Below are 24,235 nucleotides of genomic sequence, written 5' to 3' on the forward strand. Positions count from 1 at the left end.
TCCTCATCTGCATTTCCTCTTCTTGATATCCTTATTAAACTCCTCCTCCAAAGCCAGGAACATGATTCAGTTTAGGAACTTGCCACCTTTTCTCTGGTCCAGTTTCTGCCCAGCCTGTTAGTTTTCTTGGAAGGGGACTGCTTGGGACACCTTTTTTCACAACGTGATTAAAGAGAAATGTAAGTAGAATGAGGATGTTTCACAGCTGGTAAAAGGTATCAAATTGGCTTTTCAGTTTCAGGGCTCACTTCATGAGATTGCACCTGAAGTGGGGAGGAAGGGGCTACAGAGAGCATTTACCAGTAATCTTAAGTACTGTCCTGTTCATTGGATTCTCCTCCCTCATTTCTGCTGGAGGACTTGCTCTAACAATGCACTTTTGTATGTAGAACTGTCTTTGAGCATTCTGTACCACCGCAGTGCACACAAAAGCCCCTCTCCCCCCTTCCCACGAAGTGGGGAGGGAAGTTCAGAGAGGCCAGGCCAGCCAGTCAGTGTCGTGTGGCCCCACTACTGGGGCTCCCGGGGCAGGGGCACCTCCCAAGTGAGCAGAAATGATAACAGGAGTCACACAGCCAAGCCTGGCATTGCCACAAGCTTGCTGTATGGCTGGAGGCTTTGATCTTTGTTTCTAAGTGTCCGTGTCCAAACTGGGAACGATGTGTACATTCCCAGAGAGCAGATTTCACATCTATTCATCCAAAAGTGAACCGTGTTTAGAGTCGCCCCTTGAACAGAGAAATTGCTTCTGATGATGGTGGCAGTGGTGACTAAGTAGAAGGCAAAGTTGATGATGAAGGTCAAGATCTCAGGCTGCCAAAGTTCAAATCCTGTTTCACTTGCAACATTGAGTGTAACTCAAAGTAAGTGTAACTCAACTCAAATTCTTCAAATCCTCAGTTTTCTCATAAACTAGATTCATAATAATACCTAATTCAAGGGGTAGCAGGATGCAGTTAGATAATCCACGTAAGGTGCTTGGGACAGTGTCATGCTCAATAACAAAGGGCTTTCGTTAGAACCATTATGGTGGAGAAGAGAGTGTTGAGAAAACAGTCGGGACAGCGTAGAGGGTTTTTGTTAAGAATTTCAAGGTGATTTGGGGGGATAGAAGTTCTTTAGAAATAATTTGTAATTTATCCTACCAAGTCTGGCTTTGCCAAGGCACTAATTCCTCCCTCCTCTAAAGTAGTGAGCAGACCGGGTTGTCCTGTGGCCCAGTGGTGGGTGGTTCATCTCATCCTGTTGGGTTTTTAGACAGCAGGGCAGGCATGGGAAGTCTCTCTCCTTTTTGGAAACAGTCTCCAGTGGCTGTGACAGCTGGGGTTTTCAAAGGAGAAATTTGGACTTGAAACTTGGTTTGGCTAAGAAAGAATTCCTTTTGTGATCCCATGTTGTTGAACTGCTGTTCAGCAGCCCTGTCTCCTCACTGGTAAGCAATACTTATGTGTTGTTTTCCAAGAATTAATTGACACTAATTGGCCATGCCAGAGTAACCATTACTGAAAATTTATGGGCTTCTGATGGATTTTTCCTTCCCAAATTCTTGGCAGAAGTTTCAGCTCATCTCACTTAATATTAAGCTCACCAAATCCAAAAAGCTGCAGGTGGCCAGAATCAGAAGGAAGCAGGAGGTTAGCAGCTTCTACCCCAGGTCTCCCCAAAGAATGTATCCACAGTTGGCCATCAGGAAATGTCCATGATGGCCTTTATTCCTTCCTGAACCTCATTCCCCTATTTCTCAGAGGGCAAAGCAGAATTATAACTTCAAGTGATTGATCCAGTGCTCAACATGGGTATTGGCAATAGGGAGTGCCCACTAAATACCTATTGAATAGGGATCCCTGGGTGGCACAGCGGTTTAGCGCCTGCCTTTGGCCCAGGGCGTGATCCTGGAGACCTGGGATCGAATCCCACGTCGGGCTCCCGGTGCATGGAGCCTGCTTCTCCCTCTGCCTATGTCTCTGCCTCTCTCTCTCACTGTGTACCTATCATAAATAAAAAAAAATAAAAATAAAGTTGTTAAATACCTATTGAATAGACATGAAAAAGTATCAAGAAAAAAATATTAAGATATAATTCACATATAATACAACTCACCATTTAAGGTGTACAAGTCAATGATTTTTAGTATGCTCATGGAATTGTGTGACTAACCATCACCATAATTAATTTTAGAGCATCTTCATCACCCCAAAAGAAAGCCCAAACTCGTTGACAGTCACTTCCCATGTCCCCAATATTAAATGGGTTTTTGAGTGTGTCACACAATCAGTGCTTGAGAGAACCATGACTTCCAGTCCAAATAGTCTTCCAGTCCTTCACTAGTCTGTGTTGTGAACTGTTCAGCACAACTCAGCTCATGTCCCACCTCATCAGGTAGTGGGAAGTTAACTTCAGTCAATTTGGGTTTTCTTCTCCCCAAGATGGGAGTGCTGATAAGGGATATACTTGGTGCCAAGGCATGGTGGCCAGTGAGGCATCCATATTGCCATGCCAGCTGGCATTACTGGATGACCTCAATTCTGGTTTCCAGTCCTCTGAGCGAAGAATCATAAGAGGCTGCTGTGCTTCCTTCTTGTCTCAATTCTAGTCTAATTCAGATTGGTGCCAAAGTCCACATCTCCCTAGAAGACATTCAGTGGGTGATGTCCTATGGCTCCCCACATCCTCTGGACTATGGAAAAGTCACCTCCATTCCCCTTTGCCTGAAGAACTCTACATGCCTGTCTCCTGGACTAATGTCTGGATGAACCATCTCTATATTCCTATTCTGACCCCAGGTGGGACATGGGGATCTAGAGTCTTATTGCCCCTGCAGGCTCTGCCTCGGGATTGGGGGCGCAGTTCTGTCCTTGTCCCAGATCCTTTCGTATTTTTATTATTTTTAAAGAAATTATTTAAATGTAATTTAGTTAATCTATAGTGTGTTATTAGTTTCAGGAGTAGAATCTAGTGATTCATCAGTTGCATATAACAGTGCTCGTTACATCATGTGCCCTCCTTAATGCCCATCACCCAGTTAGCCCATCCCCCCACCCACCTCCCCTCCAGAAACCCTCAGTTTGTTCTCTATATATAGTTAAGAGTCTCTTATGGTTTGCCTCCCTCTTTGTTTTTAATCTTATTTTATTTTTCCTTCCCTTCCTCTATGTTCATCTGTTTTGTTTCTTAAATTCCACATATGAGTACTCAAAATCATGGTATTGTCTTTCTCTGACTGACTTATTTCACTTAGCATAATACACTCCAGTTCCATCCACATTGTTGCAAAGATAAAATTTCATTATTTTTGATGGTTGAGTAATATTCCATTGTGTATCTATTCATCAGTTGATGGACATCTGGGCTGTTTCCATATTTGGCTATTGTGGACATTGCCACTATAAACACTGGGGTGTGGATCACCCCTTCAGAGCACTATTTTTGTATCCCTTGGATAAATAGTAGTACATTGCTGGGTTGTAGGGCAGTTCTATTTCGAACTTTCTAAGGAGCCTCCACGCTGTTTTCCAGAGTGGCTGCACTAGTTTGCATTCCCACCAGCAGTGTAAGACAGTTCCCCTTTCTCCACATCCCTATCAACATCTGTTGTTTCCTGAATTGTTCATTTTAGCCATTCTGACCACTGTGAGGTGGTATCTCGTTGTGGCTTTGATTTCTATTTCCCTGATGATGAGTGATGTTGAGCTTTTTTTTTTTTTCATGTGTCTGTTGGCCATGTGTATATCTTCTTTGGAGAAATGTCTGTTCATGTCTTCTGCTCATTTCTTGACTGAATTTTTTGTTTTTGGGTGTTGAGTTTGATAAGTTCTTTATAGATTTCGGATAATAACCTTTTATCTGATATGTCATTTGCAAATATCTTCTCCCATTATGGAATGGTTCTGTTTTAATTTTGTTGACTGTTTCATTTGCTGTGCAGAAGCTTTTTATCTTGATAAAACCCCAATTGTTTATTTTTGCTTTTGTGTCTTTCTACTAGATCCTTAAACCCGCTGGGGGTCTCCATAATCCTTTTCCATCAAGGTCATTAGCTTAAGGTGGGACAGGCTATGGGGCCCTTCTAGATGGTCCATGGTGCCCTCTCCAATCCTCTCTCCCTCATTCCCTCATTTGTCTGTCCTAGGAATCTTTCTAAGACTCCAAGGAAGGACAAACATTATATGTTCTCATTCATTTGGGGAATATAAATAATAGTGAAAGGGAAAATAAGGGAAGGGAGAAGAAATGTGTGGGAAATATCAGAAAGGGAGACAGAACGTAAAGACTCCTAACTCTGGGAAACGAACTAGGGGTGGTAGAAGGGGAGGAGGGCGGGGGGTGGGAGTGAATGGGTGACGGGCACTGGGTGTTATTCTGTATGTTAGTAAATTGAACACCAATAAAAAAAAAATAAGTTTTTAATAAAAAAAAAAAAAAAAGACTCCAAGGGTGGAAATGGAAAAATGTGCTCTTACTCATTGAGAGTTCTTCCAAATCTTTGTAACTGTGACAAAAGCTTGTGAAATTCATAAGCCAAGAAGGTGTGATTTTTTTTTTTTTTTTTTTTTGTCTATGTTGTCTGACATCCCTTGTCTGAGGCAAGGAAAGCAGAATGTCTTCCCCAAGGCATGCCACCCCTAAAAGAAGGGCATATATGTAGTAGGAAATACCGAGGGAGGAAACATCTGTCACTGCCTCAGACCGTTGCTCACACCTTCAGCACCTGTACCAGACTCATTTGGCAGAGCTCACTGGTGCCTGAGCTATACTCTGGGTACTTTGATTGATTGGAGTCTGGAATCCTCTTGAAGTCAGCCTGGAGGAGACACACGGGCTGTATGACTGCCTCCTTCCATCTTTTATTCCTGTCTGAGCTACAGGCCGAATGGCCACAGCTAAGATTACTGCTCACCTTGAGCCACATTGAAGAAACACTGCTCCCTCTGTCTCTAATGAGTTTCTTCTTGCTGTCTGTTGGCAACCTGACCAATCTTTTCCACTTCCCAGGTAGGTTTTGTGGCGATAAAGTCCCGGAGCCCCTCACGTCCACAGACAGCCGGCTCTGGGTGGAGTTCCGGAGCAGCAGCAGCCTCTTGGGCAAGGGTTTCTTCGCAGTGTACGAAGGTTTGTTCACGACGAGATAAGCGCCCTGGGTAGCACTTGATGTGCCTCTGGCCTTCGCATGCCGCCCACTGTCTCCCTTGCACCCAGGCAGGTGTGGCAGCTGCTGGAGCTGTGAAGGTTGGAGCAGCCACCACAGGGGCTGGGCTGAGGAGTCCCCTCCTCAATCCTGTCCCCTTCCTCCCCACTCTGGAAGCAGAGAGGCCATCTGTGCTTACTTCTGGACAGGTGTCGTCTACCTGTTCCCCCCCCCCCCCCCACACACACACACACTGAACTCCATTCCACTGCAGCTGGGGAGACTGTCTGGGGTATAGAACCCTGAGGACATGAAAGCAGCCTCTGAATAGCTGTGTGAGCCTGAGCAAAGGACCTAACCTCTCTGAGCCTCTGTTTGTTTCATTTATGAAAAAAAGACTTTGGACAATATCAGGGTATTTACAACTACATTTCTTGAAAGGGCCTCTGAGGCCACCATGGTGGTTGAGTTGAGGAAACAAATAGGTCTGGGCTCTGGACAGCTGCCACCAGGGCATTTCTGCCAAAATTCGTTCCACATATTGGATAAATTGTAATTTTGGAGAGGCCAAGATTTTGTTTTTATAAAAGAAATAACGCGCGCGTGTGTGTATGCACAAATGCATGTGTCTGGCCCTCTGTACCAGCCCTCTACGTTAGAATCACTTGGGGAACTTAGACATTATTGCTACATGGAGCTCTCCCAGACCCACTAGCATCAGAACTTCTAGGGATGTGACCCCTGCTTCTACAGCTCGAAATATTCCCCAGGTGATCGTGATGCACAGCAAGGTGGAGAACCGTGGTTATTTTCTTTATATGAAGAAAATCCAGAGTTGCAAACAAATGAAATTGTGCCTTTCTAGAGGCAGTCTTGGTTGGATAGAAATGAAAATCTTGCCACATGGAGCCACCTAGTGGTATAAGTGTGGCCACTAATTTCCTTCCTAAGATCTGACCAGGGACCTCATTCCTCCTCTCCTGGCTCTCTTTCTAAAGCTACATGTGGGGGAGACATTAACAAAGATGCTGGTCAAATTCAGTCTCCTAACTACCCGGATGACTACAGACCTTCCAAGGAATGTGTTTGGAGGATTACGGTTTCAGAAGGGTTTCATGTGGGGCTTACCTTCCAAGCTTTTGAGGTAAGTACTGCTCAGTTTTTCTTCCTGAGGATGAAGTACATGTCAACTTCTGCTAGACAATCTCTGCTGTATAAAGATGGGCTTCCATTTTTTTTTTTTTTTTTTTTGGTTGAAAAGAGGAACCTAAGAGACCATCTCAAGCTCACGGTGCATTGTACCCAGACATTTGGCATCCAAATCTTTGCAGGCTTTGAAATGGCATCCACCTCCTTTCTGACGGCTACCCAGGGGACGTGAAAGTCTAGAATGGGATCCCAGGAAGTTGTGTAGAACCGTCCTGCCCTATGTGTCATTTCTTAGTCTGCACAGCTTAGTCTGGGCTTTCTCAAATAGAGGATAGCTTAGAGAGCCCAGGACACACTTGGATCCTTTGGCCTCTTGGTTAGATTTTTGAGAGTGTTATGTAGTAGGTTCCCTTCTTATGTAGAAATACCTTTAATACCAGACCAACCATCATCTTCCATGCTGCCTCTGTTTCTTTATTTAGATTGAAAGGCACGACAGCTGTGCATACGACTACCTGGAAATCCGCGATGGCCCCACAGAAGAGAGTGCCCTGATTGGCCATTTCTGTGGCTACGAGAAGCCAGAAGATGTGAAATCGAGCTCCAACAGAATGTGGATGAAGTTTGTGTCCGATGGCTCTATCAATAAAGCGGGCTTTGCAGCCAATTTTTTCAAGGGTATGAATTAGCAGTTTGTTTGCATTTTTAGTCACAGGAAGAGGTATTGCCCCCCTGGCTTAAGAATCACAAAACCCATATGGAAGCTTAGCATCCAACAAGGCTCCCTGTTGGGAGAAGGCAGTGACCCATTTTAGAGCTGCCTCTAACGGAGTTCACCACTGACTCAGGAACAGGTGCGGCCTGGGCTGCTCCATGGCAGAAAGTCCTGCCACTGCACTTGGAAACTATATTTAATAAGTTTATCAGGTCAACCTAGCAAACCTCAGGGAAATTGAGCCTTGATAATAAATATTCATGTAATCACTCTCATTAATTGAGCACCTACTGGGTATCAGGAACTTTGCAAGGTACTTGGCTGACATGATGTCCTTTAATTCCCAAAATAACCCTTCAAGTTGGGTTCAGATCACATTTGATTAGGGTTGAGAAGGGTTGCTTGAGGGTCACCCAGATAGTTAAGGCAGATCAAGAATCCAAGTGCCATCTGACTCCTAAGGCCAAACTCTTTCAACAGCACAGCCTTGCATTTCCTGATGTGGGCCAGAAAGGCAGCCTTTGTCTTCAGCTGCTGACACATCAGTCCCCAGTCTGCCAGTCTCCTCTCAAGTGGGTGGGGGTGGGGAGGAGAGTGAGAGGGTTCTCAGGGAGCCAACTTCCATGTTGTCTCAGGGACCTGCCATGTTGCAGAGATGAAAGCAGACCCAGAATGGCATGGAAAGGGCAGCATTCCTGGCCCCAGCAGAATGGGCTTCTCAGCACTTGAGGCAGGTGTTCCTTCTCTGTTCCCAGGGCCCTGGAAGCCCCTCAGACTACACTGTAAAAGGGAAGCCTGGATATTCCCCAGCACATTGTGGTCAGGCGCCCAGTAGCCTGCCAGCAGCCACTGAATGGTATTGCCCAGACCGCATCTGAGGTCTCTTGGTCAGTGGCACCACTCACATCCAGGAAGAAGGAAGCTACTTTCCCCTGCTTCCTTCCTCTCCAAGGACTCCAGGCTGTGCCAGTACAGACATCCTGGTCCCTCTCTTATTCCTGCTCTCCCCATCTGTCCCCTTTTAGCCCTTTCTCCTGGGCTCTACATAAGTGCATGTGTGTCAGAAGAACTCATTTCGAGCCTTATGACCCGAGCAGGCAGCCCTTTTCCTTCATGAGACTTTGGTTTCTCTCTGCAAAACAAGGGGAAGAAATCTGCCCATTGTACCTAACCAGTTGTGAAGCCCCACCAAAATGATGGCTGTGGAGACACTTTATAAGCCAAAAAGTGCCACACAAATATATGTGGTTATTCTTCTCTTATCTTGAGGCATCTGGAAGCACAAACAGAAGCAGAACAGGAATCATAATACTTTGAATAATTGGAGAAAATATTTCATCAATTCTTCCCCAAGCAAAAAAAGGCAGGCAGTAGCAAGTGTATTTCAAATGCAGGTCAGCTTGTGGTTGCAATGCCTGGAAATTCACAGTCTGTGCCCCACCTGGCCCAGACTGCATGTGACTCAGTAGCAGTGATGCTCACTAGAGGCCTTAAGCAGGTTACAGTAACTTAAGCAAGTTACTCTCTGAACCCCAAATTGTCCATTTCTGGAAATGGCATATGAGGCTATTGCAGAGCTGTCAGGAGAAGATGAAACCGTGTAACCAAAGGCACATCGTATAATGTTTAGTCCCATGAACCGTCTTTACTAGAGAAGGAGCTTTTGAAGTGGTTATTTTTATTTCTGGCAAAAATGAAGTGCAAATTTCTTCTTGGTATTGTCATGTATCAGTTTCTTGTGGCTGCAGTAACAAATTACCACAAACACGATGGCTTAAAACAACACAAATTTGTCATCTTACAATTCTGGACGCCAGATTTCCTTGTGTTTTCCAGCTTCTAGAGGAGACCTCTGCATTTCTTAGCTCGAGAACCCCTCTATCTTCAAGCCAGGACTGGCCAGGGGAGTCTTTCTTGTGCTGCATCACACACCTCTGCTTCCACTGCCACATCTCTTTTTCTGACCCTGACTGTCCTCCCTCTTTCAGTTATAAGGACCCATGTGGTTACATTGGGCCTACTCAGATAACCCAGGATAATCTCCTATTTCAAGATCCTTAATTTAATCGCATTTGCAAAAGTCCTTTTTGCCAAGTAAGGTAACAGATTTACAGGTTCCAGGGACTAGAACGTGGACGGCTTCAGGAGGCCTTATTTTGCTTACCACATGTCACCAATGATTATGAGGATTTATTCTAATTCTGTCCTTCTCCTCCCCTGCCTTCCACCCTCAGCTCTGTAAATTAGGTGTTGGGTAGTTGGTAACCCACTGGTACTGACCCACCCACACTTCATTCCTGGTGCTGCTGCTAATCAGTGATGCATGTTTTTGAGAGGACCAGGTAAAGCTGGAGATTAGGGTTACCAGACTTACAAAAAAAAAAAAAAAAAAGGATGCCCAGTTAAATTTGAATTTAAGATGAAGGATAATCTTTTAGTATAAGCATGTCCCAAATATTGCATACCTTGCTAGGAAATTATAAATGTTCATCTTGTTTTAAAGCTTTTATTTATTTATTTTGAGAGAGAGAGAGAGTGAGCAAGCAGGGGGAGGGGCAGAGAGAGAAAATCTCAAGCAGACTCCACACTGAGTGCAGAGCCCAACATGGGGCTTGATCCCATGACCCTGAGATCATGACCTGAGCCGAAACCAAATGTCAGACGCTTAACCGACTGGGCCACCCAGGAGCCCCAGAAGTGTTCATCTTAAATTCAAATCTAGTCAGGCCTCCTGAGTTTTTTATGGCAGCACTACTGGAGATGCCAGTCAATGCAGGGGAAAGCAGTGCCTCCTGCAATGCTACACTGGCTTGTAAGGCACTGAGCTGGCTTGCTCTGAGTACCCATCATAACCATCTGTGTTTGCTGCTTGGAAGATACTATCTTCTCCTTCTTCCACAGTTAGCACCCATTCAGCAGTCATCAGGCCATGGTGTGAGGTGCATTGCTAGGGGCTGGGGACACTGGGGAAAGCACAGCCATTGTCCTCAAGAGCTCAAGGTGGTGGAAGAGAACTGCAGGCAAATGGGCAGGGACCCAGCCGTGGACGTGTGGACCTCGGAGGCCCTCAGCCTGGGTGGGGGACCACAGTGCGCAGTCTCACACTTCAAGGGCATTTCAGTTCTCAGCTTGCAGACATCTCTTTAGATGCCCATGAAGATGTTAACCGAGGCCCACCTATACTAACTTAATGCACAGGCCCGGCTTGATGTCTCCTTTATGTCAGTGAGCTTGACCCTGAATCCTAAAAGAGAAACCAAGACTGGTGGAAACCTCGGGGGACCTCTTAGAGGGGAGAGAAAAGACTCCACGGAGTGTGCCAGAAACCACGTGAGCAATCTCACTTTATCTTCAGAACAAGCCCGTGGTAGGCGTTAGTATGACCCCCATTTTATAAATGAGGAGGCGGAAGTTCTGACACTGGATTCTGCAGAGTCCCCAGTGCATTCTTCCCACTAGAGAGGCCTGAAGTCACAGGCAAGTCAACAGAGGGGGTTTGAATTTTTCATTAGTGTTTGTGATTTGATTCTGACACGTGTCGCCTTTCTGCCCTTCCTGATACCATGGAAATATGGGGAAAGGGGTCTTGGATTTAGCATCCAAGGTTTGGATTTTTGTCCTGCCTTCATCCCTCACAGGTGTCTGCTCTCAGGCAGGTCAATTTTCCTTTTGGGGACTGGATCATACCTGCTTTGTTCTCCACTGTATCCCCATGCCTGGCCCGCGCTGGGCTCAGTAAGTATTTACTGGGCAGGGAATGAATAGATGAAAGAGCAAATGAGGCTCAGGTTCCTCATTTGTGGGTTGGGCTTCCTGCTGCTTTCTCTGCTTACTTTTTGGGATTCCCAGGAGAAAGAATGAGACGAGACCACAGTCTAGAGCAGTGCTGTCGGACAGAAATAGGAGACAAGTCACAAAGGTGAGCCATATATGTAATTTTAAACGGTCTAGCAGCCACCTTATTCCCTTTCCCAAAAAGAAACAGATGGAATGATTTGAATATATCTTATTTAATCCAATATATCAATTTTACAATCATTTACTATCACATGCAGTACTATCACTTTAATTTGTCATTAAGATACACAATATTAAAAAAAAAGATACACAATGACATATTTTGTGGAGGTTTTTTCATACTAAATCTTGGAAATCCAGTGTCTTTTTACATTCACCGCACACCTGAATTCAAAGTAGCTACATTTCAAGTGTTTGATAGCCAAACAAGATGATGGCGACCACATTGGTCAGTGCAGCTCTCGAGACTGGACACAGCCAGCTTCCTCTGCCCAGCCTGTTTCCAGAAAAGCCATCTGTAGGATGTCCTGGGAACACACAAGTGCCCAATGCGTGTGTCAGGACTTCTCCAGTGAAAGAAACCGGAAGATTAACTACTAAGTCCATGCAGAAGAGTTGGACCAAGTGAAAGAAACTCTTGCCTTGGTGCCAGTTGGTAGGAGGCTCTGCCCAGAGCCCAGCTGGCACATGTCACTGACCAGGGTGCCAGTTGGCCTCTGCATGCCTCTCCTGGTGCCAGATGGCAGTCCTTCTCAGAGCCCGCTGGCCTGGCAGCAGGCAGAGCTCATCTCTGCTTACTTCAGGAGATGGCAGCATTTGAGGGTTGGCAGGGCCACACTTCTCACATAATATTCCCACCTTGATCCCTATGCTCCTCTGTCCCAGTGCCAATGGACCACCGTGGGGTGCTGATGAGGGGGACTGGCTTCCTTCAGGTACCTCTTCAAAAGCTCAGGGATATGCCCTGACTTCTCATTCCTTAACTCTCTCTGAAACAATTGCTGGCATCTTACCCGAGCCATCTCGTTATCTAACACAGAATGACTCCTTCTTTTACTAATACCACTTGAAGAAGGCAAAGAAGACAGAGCTACCGCTGTGCAAACCTGAGCCCTGCCTCGTTCAGCTTTTCCTCCTACCCCTCACACTCTCCCAGATTTTTCTAGGAGGCTTGGCCTTGACCACCATAACCCAGAGCAAGCATGAATCTGTGGGCTTGGAGCAGATGCTACTTCATCACAGTGCGGAGGTGATTCCGAGGATGCCTAGGCTACACTGAGAGTAGAGCCTCTGCTACAGTTCCACACCATCCATCCAAGTTGGAGTAAGGTTGAAAATGGCCAAACATCCCACTGCTCTTGCTGGAGCAAATGCAGATATAACTCTGTATCTGTGGGATGCCTGGGTGGCTCAGCTGTTGAGTGTCTGCCTTTGGCTCAGGACGTGATCCCCAGGGTCCTGGGATTGAGTCCCACATTGGGCTTCCTGAATGGAACCTGATTCTCCCTCTGCCTATGTCTCTGCCTCTGTCTCTCTGTGTCTCTCATGAATAAATAAAATATTTTAAGAAAAATAACTATATCTTTTACCCACTTTCCTGAGCCAAACAAACAGCCTACCTTCTAGTCACTGGAGGAACTATATTCCCTTTGCTTTAGGCCCAAATCCAATCTACCATCCTCTCTCCCACCCCATGGCTAAGATGGCACCTGGAGACTTGTTCATCTATGGTCTTCCTTTTCTTGTCTAGGACAAATGTGTGTCCTTCCCATAGCCATGTCATCTCTGGCATCAGAGTCTCCCCTTTGCCATCTCCCAATTGGTCCCAATATCTTGGCCTATTTCGATGGGCTTTTTTCCATCATTCTTTTCTGCCCTCCCCGTGCATCTGCCTGCCAGTTTCTTGACTCTGCTGGGCCACCTTCCTGCCTTTCTCTTCTTCCTTCACTGGTCCAACTTTGACTGTTGTCCTTCTTTCTATTTCAGCCTTGTCCCTCTCCCCTCCTCAGACCTGTACTACTCAGCTCTCACCTGATTCAGGTACACCTAGGTAACCTTATCCTTTCCACTGCCCTCATCATTGTGACTGTCTACCCCCTGGGATTTTTTTTTTTTTTTCAAAAACCCACTGGGATTTTGAAAGCAACCCTGCAGTTGTCTGTAGTGAGAACTATTGTGTACTGGATATCTATATGCTAGGGACTTCACACGCATCATTTCCAACCTCCAAAACCCTAAAAGCAGGTGCAATTCTCATCTTAAAGCAGGAGGGAGGCTCAGAAAGGCTAAAAGACCCAAATTGTTGGGGAGAGATCCAGTATGGATCCAACTGAGGTCGTCTGGTTCACTCTAGAAGCCTAGATTCTTTCCATTTCTCATTATTATTAATAAGGATATACTACCCCCCTTTTATACTTTCTAGCAAATGCTGAAGAAAGTACTTTGTTTATCGTAAAACAATAAGTAATTGCAAGGTTGTTACTATTTTAGCATACTTAATAAATAAAATCTTTAAAAAGACGTTTATTTGAGGCCATGGACAGCTTCAACCCCTTGCCGAGAGCATGTCTCCTACACTCACTCCCCCTACAGGCCAACCTATTTAAGTTTTGGCTGAGCCCCAACAGCACATCACTCATAATTACCTAAGTTTATTGCCCACTATGTGAAATGATGGGCTATTCACACACCATTCTTTACCCAGTGAAGAGCAAGCAGATAGATGAGTATGTTGTGCACTGGAGACAAGGAAGGCTGAAAGGAAATGGGTCTGTCTGAGTGGAAAAGGGGCCGCGCAGAGGGAGCTGGCCCTAGTCGAAGGGTTTGCTTGTTCCGCAGGACCAGTGGGTTGAAAGTTGCAAGGGGCCAGAATTTTGACAATTCAAATTTCAAAGGAGAAGAAATACTTTTGAAACGCAGCGAGAGTCCCATCTCTGGGTGATTTTGAGCAGGGTCTGCAAAGCCTCCATAAGAAATGTTATTAAAAGGATTGCTGTGTGAAGGCAGGACTGGGTTCTTTCCATGTCATTACCAACTGTAAGATGTCCTGATTTCTCTCATTTTATGTGTCATGCGGGCTTCAAAGATTTTGTGGTCAACTCTGTGTTTGCTCCATTACTACTTCCCATAGTGTTATGAACCAATACCACCCCCACCCTTTCTTCCTCCTAGATTGAGCTGTTTTGGGTTTTGTCTTGGTTTTGAAGATGCCTCAGTGTTTGTTGTTCCGTCGCTTGGCTCTCTGGCTTGGTTAGGTCACAGCGCCCCCTCTCAGGGATAGATGCCCCAGAGCTTGGCAACAGAAAATGATGAGTCTTTCCTTTTATTTCTGATCATCTTGGAGATGCCCATTGCCTGGGTTTTTCTTTTCTCCAGTGATGCGTGGGCTGACATTTCTGGCAGATTCTCCAGTGACTCCCGTGTTCTTCCTCGGGACAGCTCTGCTGGCATCATACTTACTGTTATTTAACTGTCCCAAACATATCACTAGACACTTGTCAGTGCTGAATCCCATCCACGTCCTCTGCTAACTCTGTCTCACCGTGACCTCTTCCTGCAGTTCCTCCTGGGATTATTGGCTAACCTAAGAGCTCAGTATTTTCTGTAGCCTTGAAGATCTCCCTGGGCACACCTCTTCAGATTATTTATAAACTATGAAATCATAAATTGTGGTTCTATCTCTAGAAAATGCTTTTACATCTTCATCTAGAAATGTGTCCCCTTGCTCTTACCTTTTGCTTAATGTCCCTGAGAAGTTCCCTATTTGGGGAGAACCTCAATTCCATGGCATTAAAACTGATTAAGTCATTGGTGTGGAAACTGAGTTTTTTTTTTTTTTTTAAATCACACTGTTTACCCTGACTGAACCCTTCAAAGAATAAAATCATCCAGGCCTGATCTCCTCCAGAGGAGCCTTGCTCCTAGCTAACAAGTTATACTTATGTTCTCAAGACATCCCCCTTGGTTATAGTTGCTGCCAGTGTCTGAGACATGGACAAGAGCCTCCCTGGGATGGGGTCACCAAGGAACCATTCTTGTTCTTAGAGGACATTTGCTAGGGAACCTGGGATGTGGAATGGGATAAGGAAGAGACCAGGCAGCTATGTGGTGATTTAGCCGGAGTCCCCTTCCTCTCCAACAGAGGTGGATGAGTGTTCCTGGCCGGATCATGGAGGGTGTGAGCAGCGCTGTGTGAACACTCTGGGCAGCTATAAGTGTGCATGTGATCCGGGCTACGAGCTGGCTGCCGATAAGAAGACATGTGAAGGTTGGTGTTGGACCTGCCAAGCTAGAATAAGAGGGGATAAGGGACAATCTTAGGAGAAGTGGGGAAGAAATGGGGCAGTTGGCTAGCTGTGAGGTGATGTGATCTGTGGTGGATGATGCCCCTGGCTCTTAGAAGGAAAAACAACTCCAACAAGTCACAGATGTGAGAGGGCTGCCCAGATTGTAAGAACTTCATCCCAGACACCTCAGCTGGAACCATGGTTAATTTTCTTTTGTGGCCGTGAAGAATTCAAATGATTATTCAGATAAAAACTAAAAGCAAAGAAAAAGTATGAACACTTCCATGTGACTCAACTAATAGCTCATTTCATTCATTCATTCCATTACTACTGGGCTGGTGTTCGATTTTCCTTGCCCACCTGCATGAATCTGCTTGTTCATGTAAGCCAGGTAAGGTGCATAGCTTGGTGTAAACATTCCTAAGTCTCCTTTGATCCAAGTCATATGGAGTCCCCAACTATGCCACCGAGTGACAGGTAAGCATAAGTGCATGTTATCATCTTAAAAAGTGGTAAAGACTTATCCTCCCTCCAAATCCTCAGTTGAAGCAGACTAGAAGGATGCTGGGTTCATCAGTTCAGATTATCAAACTTTTTTTTTTTTTTTTTATTAAACAACAGCAGGCTTATTGCTGCTTGGGGGGAAATCGCAGTCGCGTGGAACTAAAACCAAATGAATTTTGCTTCTGTTTCTCCTGCACAGTGGCCTGTGGCGGTTTTATAACCAAGCTGAATGGAACCATCACCAGCCCTGGGTGGCCGAAGGAGTATCCTACAAACAAAAACTGCGTCTGGCAGGTGGTGGCCCCTGCTCAGTACCGGATCTCCCTTCAGTTTGAAGTGTTTGAACTGGAAGGCAATGATGTATGCTTCTGCACTCTAATTGTGTTGGGATGTGGCTCAGGGCTGCAAACCAGCGAGGGGCTCAGTAGGCAGGAGGCAGCTTCCCACAGTCATGGAATCTTTGCAGGGCAGAACCTGGGGAGTGTTTGGTGTAGAGGTTTTAGCTGCCTACCCTCTGCAGACACAATGCTTTGATCCTCTTGTCACTGATAAATCCCAGAGCAGAGAAGGCAGGTCTTGGGGGTGGGAGGTGGTTGAGACAAGTATGTCCCCTGGGGTAGGAGTCTGAGGGTTAGTGTTCAGCTGAGGGGAACGGAGGGGGTGAGATACAGCTGGGGGCCAGGATAGTATGAATTGCCTGCCCCCTCCATGGGGCCGTGGTCATGGGGTGACCAAGTCAGCCAAGGCCTAGGGAGAGCCCTCCAGCCAGAGTGCTAGCCACGAGTGCTTCACGTTGACACCGTGGACCAGAGGGATCCCAGTAAGAGTTAAGAGGGCCCTCCCGCTGGACCTGGCTGAGCCGGTCTGGCCCGCCCTGTGGCAGGGTGCAGCTGCTAGGCAGGGGGCCCTGCAGTGAGTCTGGGGTGGAGCCCTGGGAGTACCGGGTGGCTCCCCATGGCCCTCCCTTGCAGGTCTGTAAGTACGACTTCGTGGAGGTGCGCAGTGGCCTGTCACCCGATGCCAGGCTGCACGGCAAGTTCTGCGGCTCTGAGATGCCCGAGGTCATCACCTCCCAGAGCAACAACATGCGTGTGGAGTTCAAGTCAGATAACACGGTCTCCAAACGCGGCTTCAGAGCCCACTTCTTCTCAGGTGTGTGAGTTTGCAGGCGAGGTCAAGGGCTGTGGGTGACATGGCTGTGCAGACTCTCTGGGCACCTGCCCACTGCTCTCTGCCCCCTGCCCCTCCCTTCGCCTTGCAGGTGATGCCTAGATCTGGGTTTTGTTTTGTTTTTTTTATTGGCGGCTATATTTTTGCAGGGCTGCCATAACACACGGCCACAAAGTGAGTGGCCTCACTTTGAAACAACAGAAATGTATTCTCCCAGTTGTGGAGGCCGGCAATCTGCAGTCAAGGCGAGGGCAGGGCTGTGCTCCCTCTGAAGGCTTTGGGAGAATCCTTCCCGGCCTCTCACTAGCTCACGGTTCCCTTGCTTAAGTATCAGATGGGCTTCATCTCTTTATCCTTTAACGATTCTTTGTTGTCCTCAGGAAACGAAAACACAAAGTGTGTTAGGACAGGGTGTGGCGAGGGTGGGGAGACACCGGCTGACCTCTCAGGCCCCCGCAGGGAGGCGGTCCTCTATTATTACAGGAAGAAGTTGGCTTGGGGGGAGCTGCGTGCTGCACTGGCTTGAGCTAACACAATCACTGTGACAATAGTGAGGACTTGAGTTCAGACATAATAACAAATACAAGCCAACACTTCCTCTGGGCGGATGCTGCTCTAAGTGCTTTCCCTGTACTAATTCATTTCCTCCTCCCAACAACCCTATAAGGTGAGTACACCAGTGCTGGCTCCACTTTACAGGTGAGGCACCTGAGGCACAAAAGTCATGGTCTGCCCGAAGGCACAACGGCTAGGGGTGGTGGAGCAGGGCTGGTGCCCGGTGGTCTGGCCTGTGGCCAGCACACTTACCTCCTTCACAGGCAGGAGGTGGCCTGGGGTCAGGGAGGAGGAGCCCAGGTCTCTGGGTCACACAAGCTGCTTGCTCACAGAGTAACCCTGGGCATGTTAGTGTCCTCAGCCTCAGTTTCCTTACCTGTAAAATGGGGGCATAGGCACCTGGCTCTTAAGGTGGTACGAAAAGAAACTTAAATGCTATATAGAAAGTGCTTTGGGAAGTGCCTATCACATAAATATTCAATACATGGAGGTTACTTTTCTTTTTTAAGATTTTATTTATTTATTTATTTGAGAGAGAGAGAGCATGAGCAGGGGGAGGGGAAGGGAGAGGGAAAAGCAGACCCTCACTGAGAAGGGAACCCGATGGAGGGCTCTATCCCAGGACCCTGAGATCATGACCCCAGCTGAAGGCACACACGCAACTGAGTCATCCCAGCACCCCGGCAGTTACTTTTATTAAGGTTACTATTATTATTAATATTAGCCTATCTTTTATGGACAACATAAGCCTATCTTGTTTTGGCAGGAAGCAAGGGTAAAGGACATATATGCTTACTAAAGTGTTTTAGGAGCATGGGGAATTCTGTATACCTCAGGACCAGGTGCCATCCAACAGATGCCGCCCCATCCACCCTAGGAAGGGGACCCCCCAAATCAGGGCACTCAGGGAGGCTTCCTGGTGGAGGCTACTTCTGTGTGGTGTTCTGAGGTGTGAGGGAATTCTGTAGGTGGCATTTCCCATGACAGCTTGTTGATCTCCCCAGACAAGGACGAGTGCGCTGAGGACAATGGCAGGTGCCAGCACGAGTGCGTCAACACATCTGGCAGCTATCTGTGCCGGTGCAGAACTGGGTACCGGCTCCATGACAATGGGCACGACTGTAAGGAAGGTGAGGCTAGACTGCGGCTGGGAGGCCAGGCTAACCTGGCCTCCAGAGTGTGCACATGTGTAACAGTGACAGCCAGGGGCCCTTCTGGTATGCCTTCCCTCCTTCTGCCCTCCTGCCCAAAGGTTTTCCACAGGGCAGCTCCCTTATTTGGGCAGCTTGTAGGGGCCCTCAGGTATCCTCCTGGAATTACTACTGCAACACAGTTACACCCCCAGGCTCCAGAATCAGACTACTGAGGTTTAAATCCTGACTCTGCTACTTACCAGCTGTGTGACCTTGGGCAAGTTACTTAACCCCTCTGAGCTTCTGTTTCTTCTGTTTAAAAGGGACAAAACATACCCCCTTCTTAAAGGTGTATGAGAAGTAAATTAAAGCATGCCTAGAAAGTATTTCAGACAATCTATCTATGAAACACTTGACATATCAATAAATATCGACCATCTGTGTCATGATATTATCATATGCAGGTCTAATAGTAAAATAGAATTTGAAAAAGATTGCTCCCTGCTCTATTTACTACTGGAAGTTCAGGGCCAGGTGCCTTTGAATGTCCAGTCATTCTGAAGGAGCCTCTCTCTGTTCTCACCTTGCCCTGTGAAGGGAGCTTGAGCATCTCTGACAAGCACACAGGCTCTAGGCCTTGACCTCAGCACAGGGCCCTGCAGAGGAACTCAGGGGGAGGGAAGGTGTGAAGACCCCATGCCCTCTCTCTGGGATAAACATCGCAAAATTAGCAGATTTGACTGGGGTGCGCAGAGTCTGATCAGGCCTACCTGGAATGTTACAGGGTGAGTAAGACAGCCTCAGAAGCAGGGTGCAGACCACCCTCCAAGCCCAGCCCTTTGATACAGACACAGGCGGTTGTGGGTTGGTTGGGAAGCAGGTTGGAAGAACTTGGAAGTCTTTGTCAGACTCCTGCAGGGTGGGCCTGGGCCTGAACAAGCCTTGCTTCCTATGGTGTGGGGGAGGCCGGGAGGGATTTAACCCCACTAAGGTCTAACCCCAGCTGAATAGTGGCTGCCTTCCTATGGGCTCCCCCAGGGTGTGGGGCTGAGCTGTGGTAACAAATGTCCCAGATGCTGAGGCCCTGCAACCTATTGGCATTTGTCTTCTGTGTGGCTGCAGAGTGAAGGCAGCAATGAGCAGGAACCCCAGCAGCAGCCACTACCCTCTCCTGCTTCCCCTGACCCGCTCTCAACTGCCTCCCTTCCCCTTGAACTGCAGCCACAGGCAGCATTGGCAATGGGAGTGGGGGTGATGCAGTGTATACCTTCAGCTCCCTCTGTTTCCTAACCATTTACACCAAAGGCAGGCCTGAGTTCAAGTCCTGGCCCTGCCCCTTACTAGTGAGTCACTCACCCTCTCTAGTTATTTTTTCATTTGGAAAGTGAGAAGGATCAGATGAGAGAATGCATTCAAAATGCTTAGCATAGTGCCCAGCACACATTCTACCTGTCGACCAAAATGCTACACACTGAGCAAGTCGTGGGACCCCTTTTTGTGAATAGCACCATAACCAGGGCGACATCTGTAGCCTCCAAATGAAACTGCATTGAAATTCTTAAAGAAATAGAGATGAAAGGCATAATGATGAAGACCTTTATTGGCACTTGCTAAACCTTTTACATGTATTATCTCATTTAATCCACATGTCCCCCTAGGAAGTTGGCACCCTTTTTACAAATAAAGACACCAAGGCTTAGATAAGTGCCCATAGTCGCACGGATGGCAGGCAGCAGGACCGGAGTCCATTTGACTCCAGTGCCTGTGGTCTCAACCACTAACTACCATCTTTCCAATGATAAGCATGATGTGAATAGCAATGGGGAGAATGAGGAGCCCCTGAGCCACCACCAGGAAGGCAGAAAAACCAAATAAATCAGTGTATCTCTAGCCAGGAGACACTTGACTCAGACTCCCCACTGCCTCAAATTTGATAATGACCACATGACAAATAAATATGAGAAAGAGAGAGACTCACCCAGAGGGCCTCCGGTGCTGCCCACAAGCCAATGACTTCTCTCTGCATGTGTCCCCCCTCCTCCGCCAGCCGGCTGTGCACACAAGATCAGCAGTGCAGAGGGGACCCTGGCGAGTCCCAACTGGCCTGACAAATACCCCAGTCGGAGGGAGTGCACCTGGAACATTTCTTCAACCGCGGGCCACAGGGTGAAACTCGTGAGTCCTTTTCTAGTTCATGGACAACATGGACTTTGGTTTCAGACAGACATGGGTTTGAGTCTCTGCTTTGTCACTTCCCAGCTCTGAACCTTGAGAAAGTTATTCAACATTTCCAGAACTCAGTTTCATTGTCTGGAAAATGGGGATGCTAATGAAGCCTCCGTCGTGGGGCCGCTGTGCAGAATTCAGAGGACACACACAAAGCCCTCGTCACAGGGTGGTGGTGAGAAAAGCTCTCTAAAAGGCATTTGTCACAGTGGTCCCGGTAAGAGGTGGCATTCACTGCACAGATCCATAGAGCTGTTTGACATTCAATTGTTTCCAGTTGTAATTTTTGACAAAACAATACATATTCAAGGTTAAAAGAAAAAAGAAAAAACAACCAGTACAGAGGGCTGGAATGTGGAAGTCAAACCTTCTAGATCTTCCATGCCCACTTCAGAAATGACCTTTCTGAACTTTTTTGATAAATCCTACCAGAAATTTCCTTTGCATATGCAATAGTATATATACATGCATCAGAAAAAATATGTATCTTTTTCCTTGCCCAAACTTCTCAAATGGACTCTTATTATTCATCTTTTAAAAATTAACAATAGATTGCTTATGCTAATTCTCTCTTAATTAAAAAGTTCAAGTCTCCCAGGCATATGATTGTAGGTGTACACACTGTGCTCAGTTATTTCAGAGGAGAACTGAGTCTCTGGTACAAGTCTGGTATCTCAGCCCCCAGAGGCTCCCAGATCCTAGAGTGTAAAACAAACCCTCTTTGCCAGCTGGAGAAGGTATACTCCAGACAGACGTTTTTTTAAATGGGTCGTTCTAACTCTGGAGATTTGTAAGCTCTCCAGGAAGCATATGGATGTTCCTCTGAAGTAGAGGCCAAAAATGCAGGGAGAATGTAAGAGAACAAAGGAGAACATGATGATAAGCAGACGATGGCCTGGGGACTTGCCAGGGCTTTTACTGGCGGGTGAGAGTGATGAGGACAGGTGGGTGAATGGGTGCCCAGGACAGAGTGCAGGTGCTGGTGTGTGTGTGCCAGGCCCTGGGCAGCGAGGGGTGGCGAAGGCAGAGCCCATGACCACAGGGTGCTCACAGGGGGCACCTCACATGCATGGCTGCCCATGTGGGAAACGCTGTGGCGGCTTTCCTGGGTGTCAGAACAGCCCTGAATCTGGGTGAGGGTGAGCTAGAGGGTGTTAGGGAAAGGCACTCCCTGCACCCCACCCCCCAGCCCTGTCCTCTGCTGGAGAAGGTCCGCAATGCCAGCATACATCTCCGGGGCCCTCCGGGGAATGGCGGCCCCGGGGGGTGGGAACCCGCAGCCTGCACAACTGGAAGCCCCTCTTCTGTCCCAGGGCCTCAAGATTTTAGTAGTTGCCTGAGATTTTCCCCTTCTTTACAGTGCCAAGGAACTAAAGCAACTGGTCACAGTAGCCAGAGTTAGACCAGATCTCATATAAATTTGAGGCTGTTCATATATGTGCGTGCTAGTTTTTAAAACAACTTCCTTGGGACGCGCATAGTGGACGTCTTGATCATGCTCTATCTTTTTGCTACCAGAAAATGTGAGTTGAATACTTCCCAAGAAGCTGTATTCTTGGAAATACTGTATGGGGAATACAGCAACAGGATGTCCTATGGGTGTCCCTCCCGGTGCGTCACCCACCCTAAGGCTGCTGGTGTCTCCTCTCCGGCTCTTGCCCACTACCTCTATACCGCCCCCAAACCCAGCTCCCCTTCTATAAGGTATGAAGAGCTTTGCCGTTTCTACTGCTTGTCATTCCTGTGGAAGCCCGCACTGCCAATGACCCCTCTCCACCTCGATCCTTGCCCTGTCTCTCCAGGAACGCTCTTTTGAATTTAGCCTCCCCTCGCTCTCCAGTCATGTCCTCTCTTCCTGCTCTGTCATTTGGTCCAAGCCTTCATTTAACACTGTCCCTTCTCACCTTGTCCCATCTCCCTGGCAACTGTGGGCAGGCCATTCATCACTCAGCTGCCCTGTCCCTAAGAAGCCCTACGTTTGGGATCGTGAAACTTGGGGGTGCATGGCCTGGAATTGAGGGGCTCCCCTGGCCAGCTTTGGGGTACAGTCTTCAGGGGGCAGGGAGGAGGTGGGCAGTATCTCCTGATGATGGTTAGGAGTGTGGGCTGGAGTCAGGTTGGCTGGGGATCAAGCCAGCTCCAGCCTCCTCTAGCTTGGAGGATTCAGCTTGGGCAAGACACTTCCCTAAGACTCAGTTTCCCCTTCTGCACATTGGGCATCATACTAGCTCTTCTCTCACAGCATCATCAGAATTAAGTGAGAGAATGTCCATGAACATTTGGCACAGGACCCTGCATGGAAAAAACACTCTTCAAATGTCAGCCACTATGAGGATGTAGACGAGGAGCAGCATGCGCTTCACACAGCCTCATCCTATCATTTGTACTCAGGGACGGCATGGGATAGCGCAGAGGTTGAGGGCAGGGGCTCTGCAGCCAGACATCCTGATCATGGCCCAGCTTTACCAGTGGGCAAACCTTGGTCAAGTCACCTGACTGCTCTGTGCCTCATTTTCCTCATCTGTAAAGATTATAGTGGTAGACATAGCACAGAGGTGGGAGGAGTATATGAGGTTATATTGGTAAAGCGCACAAAACAGCTCCTGGCCCAGGGTGAGTACTTGGCCACTGCTGCTGTCATCATTAAGTGAGAATGAGCTTTGTGATGTGACAGAAGGAGCAAGGATGACAACAAGCATCTGTGCTCTCGGAAGCCGGCCATCTCACTAACCTGTGAAGTGCTCTTGGCAGCAGTTGCTCATGTCACTACCTTGGAGGGCTGTTTGGGAACCAAAGGAGAGTGTCCCACACACCCCGTCCTCTCCCAGCCCCCAGAGAGGCGGCCCTCACCCTGGCTGAGCACCAAGCCCCTGCCTCACTTTCTGCTCTTCACTCTCCAGACATTTAATGAGTTTGAGATCGAGCAGCACCAAGAATGTGCCTACGACCACCTGGAGCTGTACGACGGGCCCGACAGCCTGGCCCCCATCCTTGGCCGTTTCTGTGGCAGCAAGAAACCAGACCCCGTGGTGGCTTCAGGCAGCAGCCTGTTTCTCAGGTTTTATTCAGATGCCTCTGTACAGAGGAAAGGCTTCCAGGCGGTGCACAGCACAGGTATGGAGCGGGGATGCCCAGCAGCCCGCTGACGCCCACGTGGGCTAGAGATAGACGGGCGTGGAGGCAGGAAAAGAACTGCCTGTCCTGCTGACACTGGGGGCTGGGAGGTGTGCGATCAGACATCTCTTTACAAATGAAACGTGAGCAACCATAGGGGGAACGGTTGTTTTCTTTTAATGTCAACATTTTAATCGACAGCATTTAAAGTGGGCGGCCCCTTTTGTGGGTATCACGTTTCTTTCCTCCTGCCCGCCCTCCCTCCCATCCTGTTTCCCAAACTTATTTGTCATCTGGCTGGTCCGTGAAATCTGTAAGTCTGGGAGCTGAGGAGTGTTGAGCAGCCCTTGTCGCCCCCTATGGGCCAGTTTGGAAAATGGACAATGTTCCTATGACCTGTTATTTTTCCTCCACTTAAAATGTAAATAGCTTTATTTGGTCCTTTGGAGGAAAATGTATA

At 47.6% G+C, this 24,235-nt stretch overlaps 1 protein-coding gene across 2 annotated transcripts in view; it reads left to right on the plus strand.

Moving 5' to 3' along the window:
• Positions 1-24,235, plus strand: part of TLL2 (tolloid like 2) — a 121,709-nt gene that overhangs the window by 90,684 nt on the left and 6,790 nt on the right. For both annotated transcript variants that reach the window (XM_077878169.1, XM_077878170.1), the window contains exons 11-19: positions 4,993-5,109; positions 6,124-6,269; positions 6,757-6,952; positions 14,929-15,054; positions 15,777-15,937; positions 16,549-16,729; positions 18,307-18,432; positions 20,483-20,610; positions 23,562-23,775. In XM_077878169.1, the coding sequence (XP_077734295.1) occupies positions 4,993-5,109; positions 6,124-6,269; positions 6,757-6,952; positions 14,929-15,054; positions 15,777-15,937; positions 16,549-16,729; positions 18,307-18,432; positions 20,483-20,610; positions 23,562-23,775 (1,395 nt within the window). The remainder of the gene's footprint in view (positions 1-4,992; positions 5,110-6,123; positions 6,270-6,756; positions 6,953-14,928; positions 15,055-15,776; positions 15,938-16,548; positions 16,730-18,306; positions 18,433-20,482; positions 20,611-23,561; positions 23,776-24,235) is intronic.

Source organism: Canis aureus, chromosome 29 (assembly GCF_053574225.1).
Source record: "Canis aureus isolate CA01 chromosome 29, VMU_Caureus_v.1.0, whole genome shotgun sequence".
In the NCBI taxonomy this organism is placed as follows: domain Eukaryota; kingdom Metazoa; phylum Chordata; class Mammalia; order Carnivora; family Canidae; genus Canis; species Canis aureus.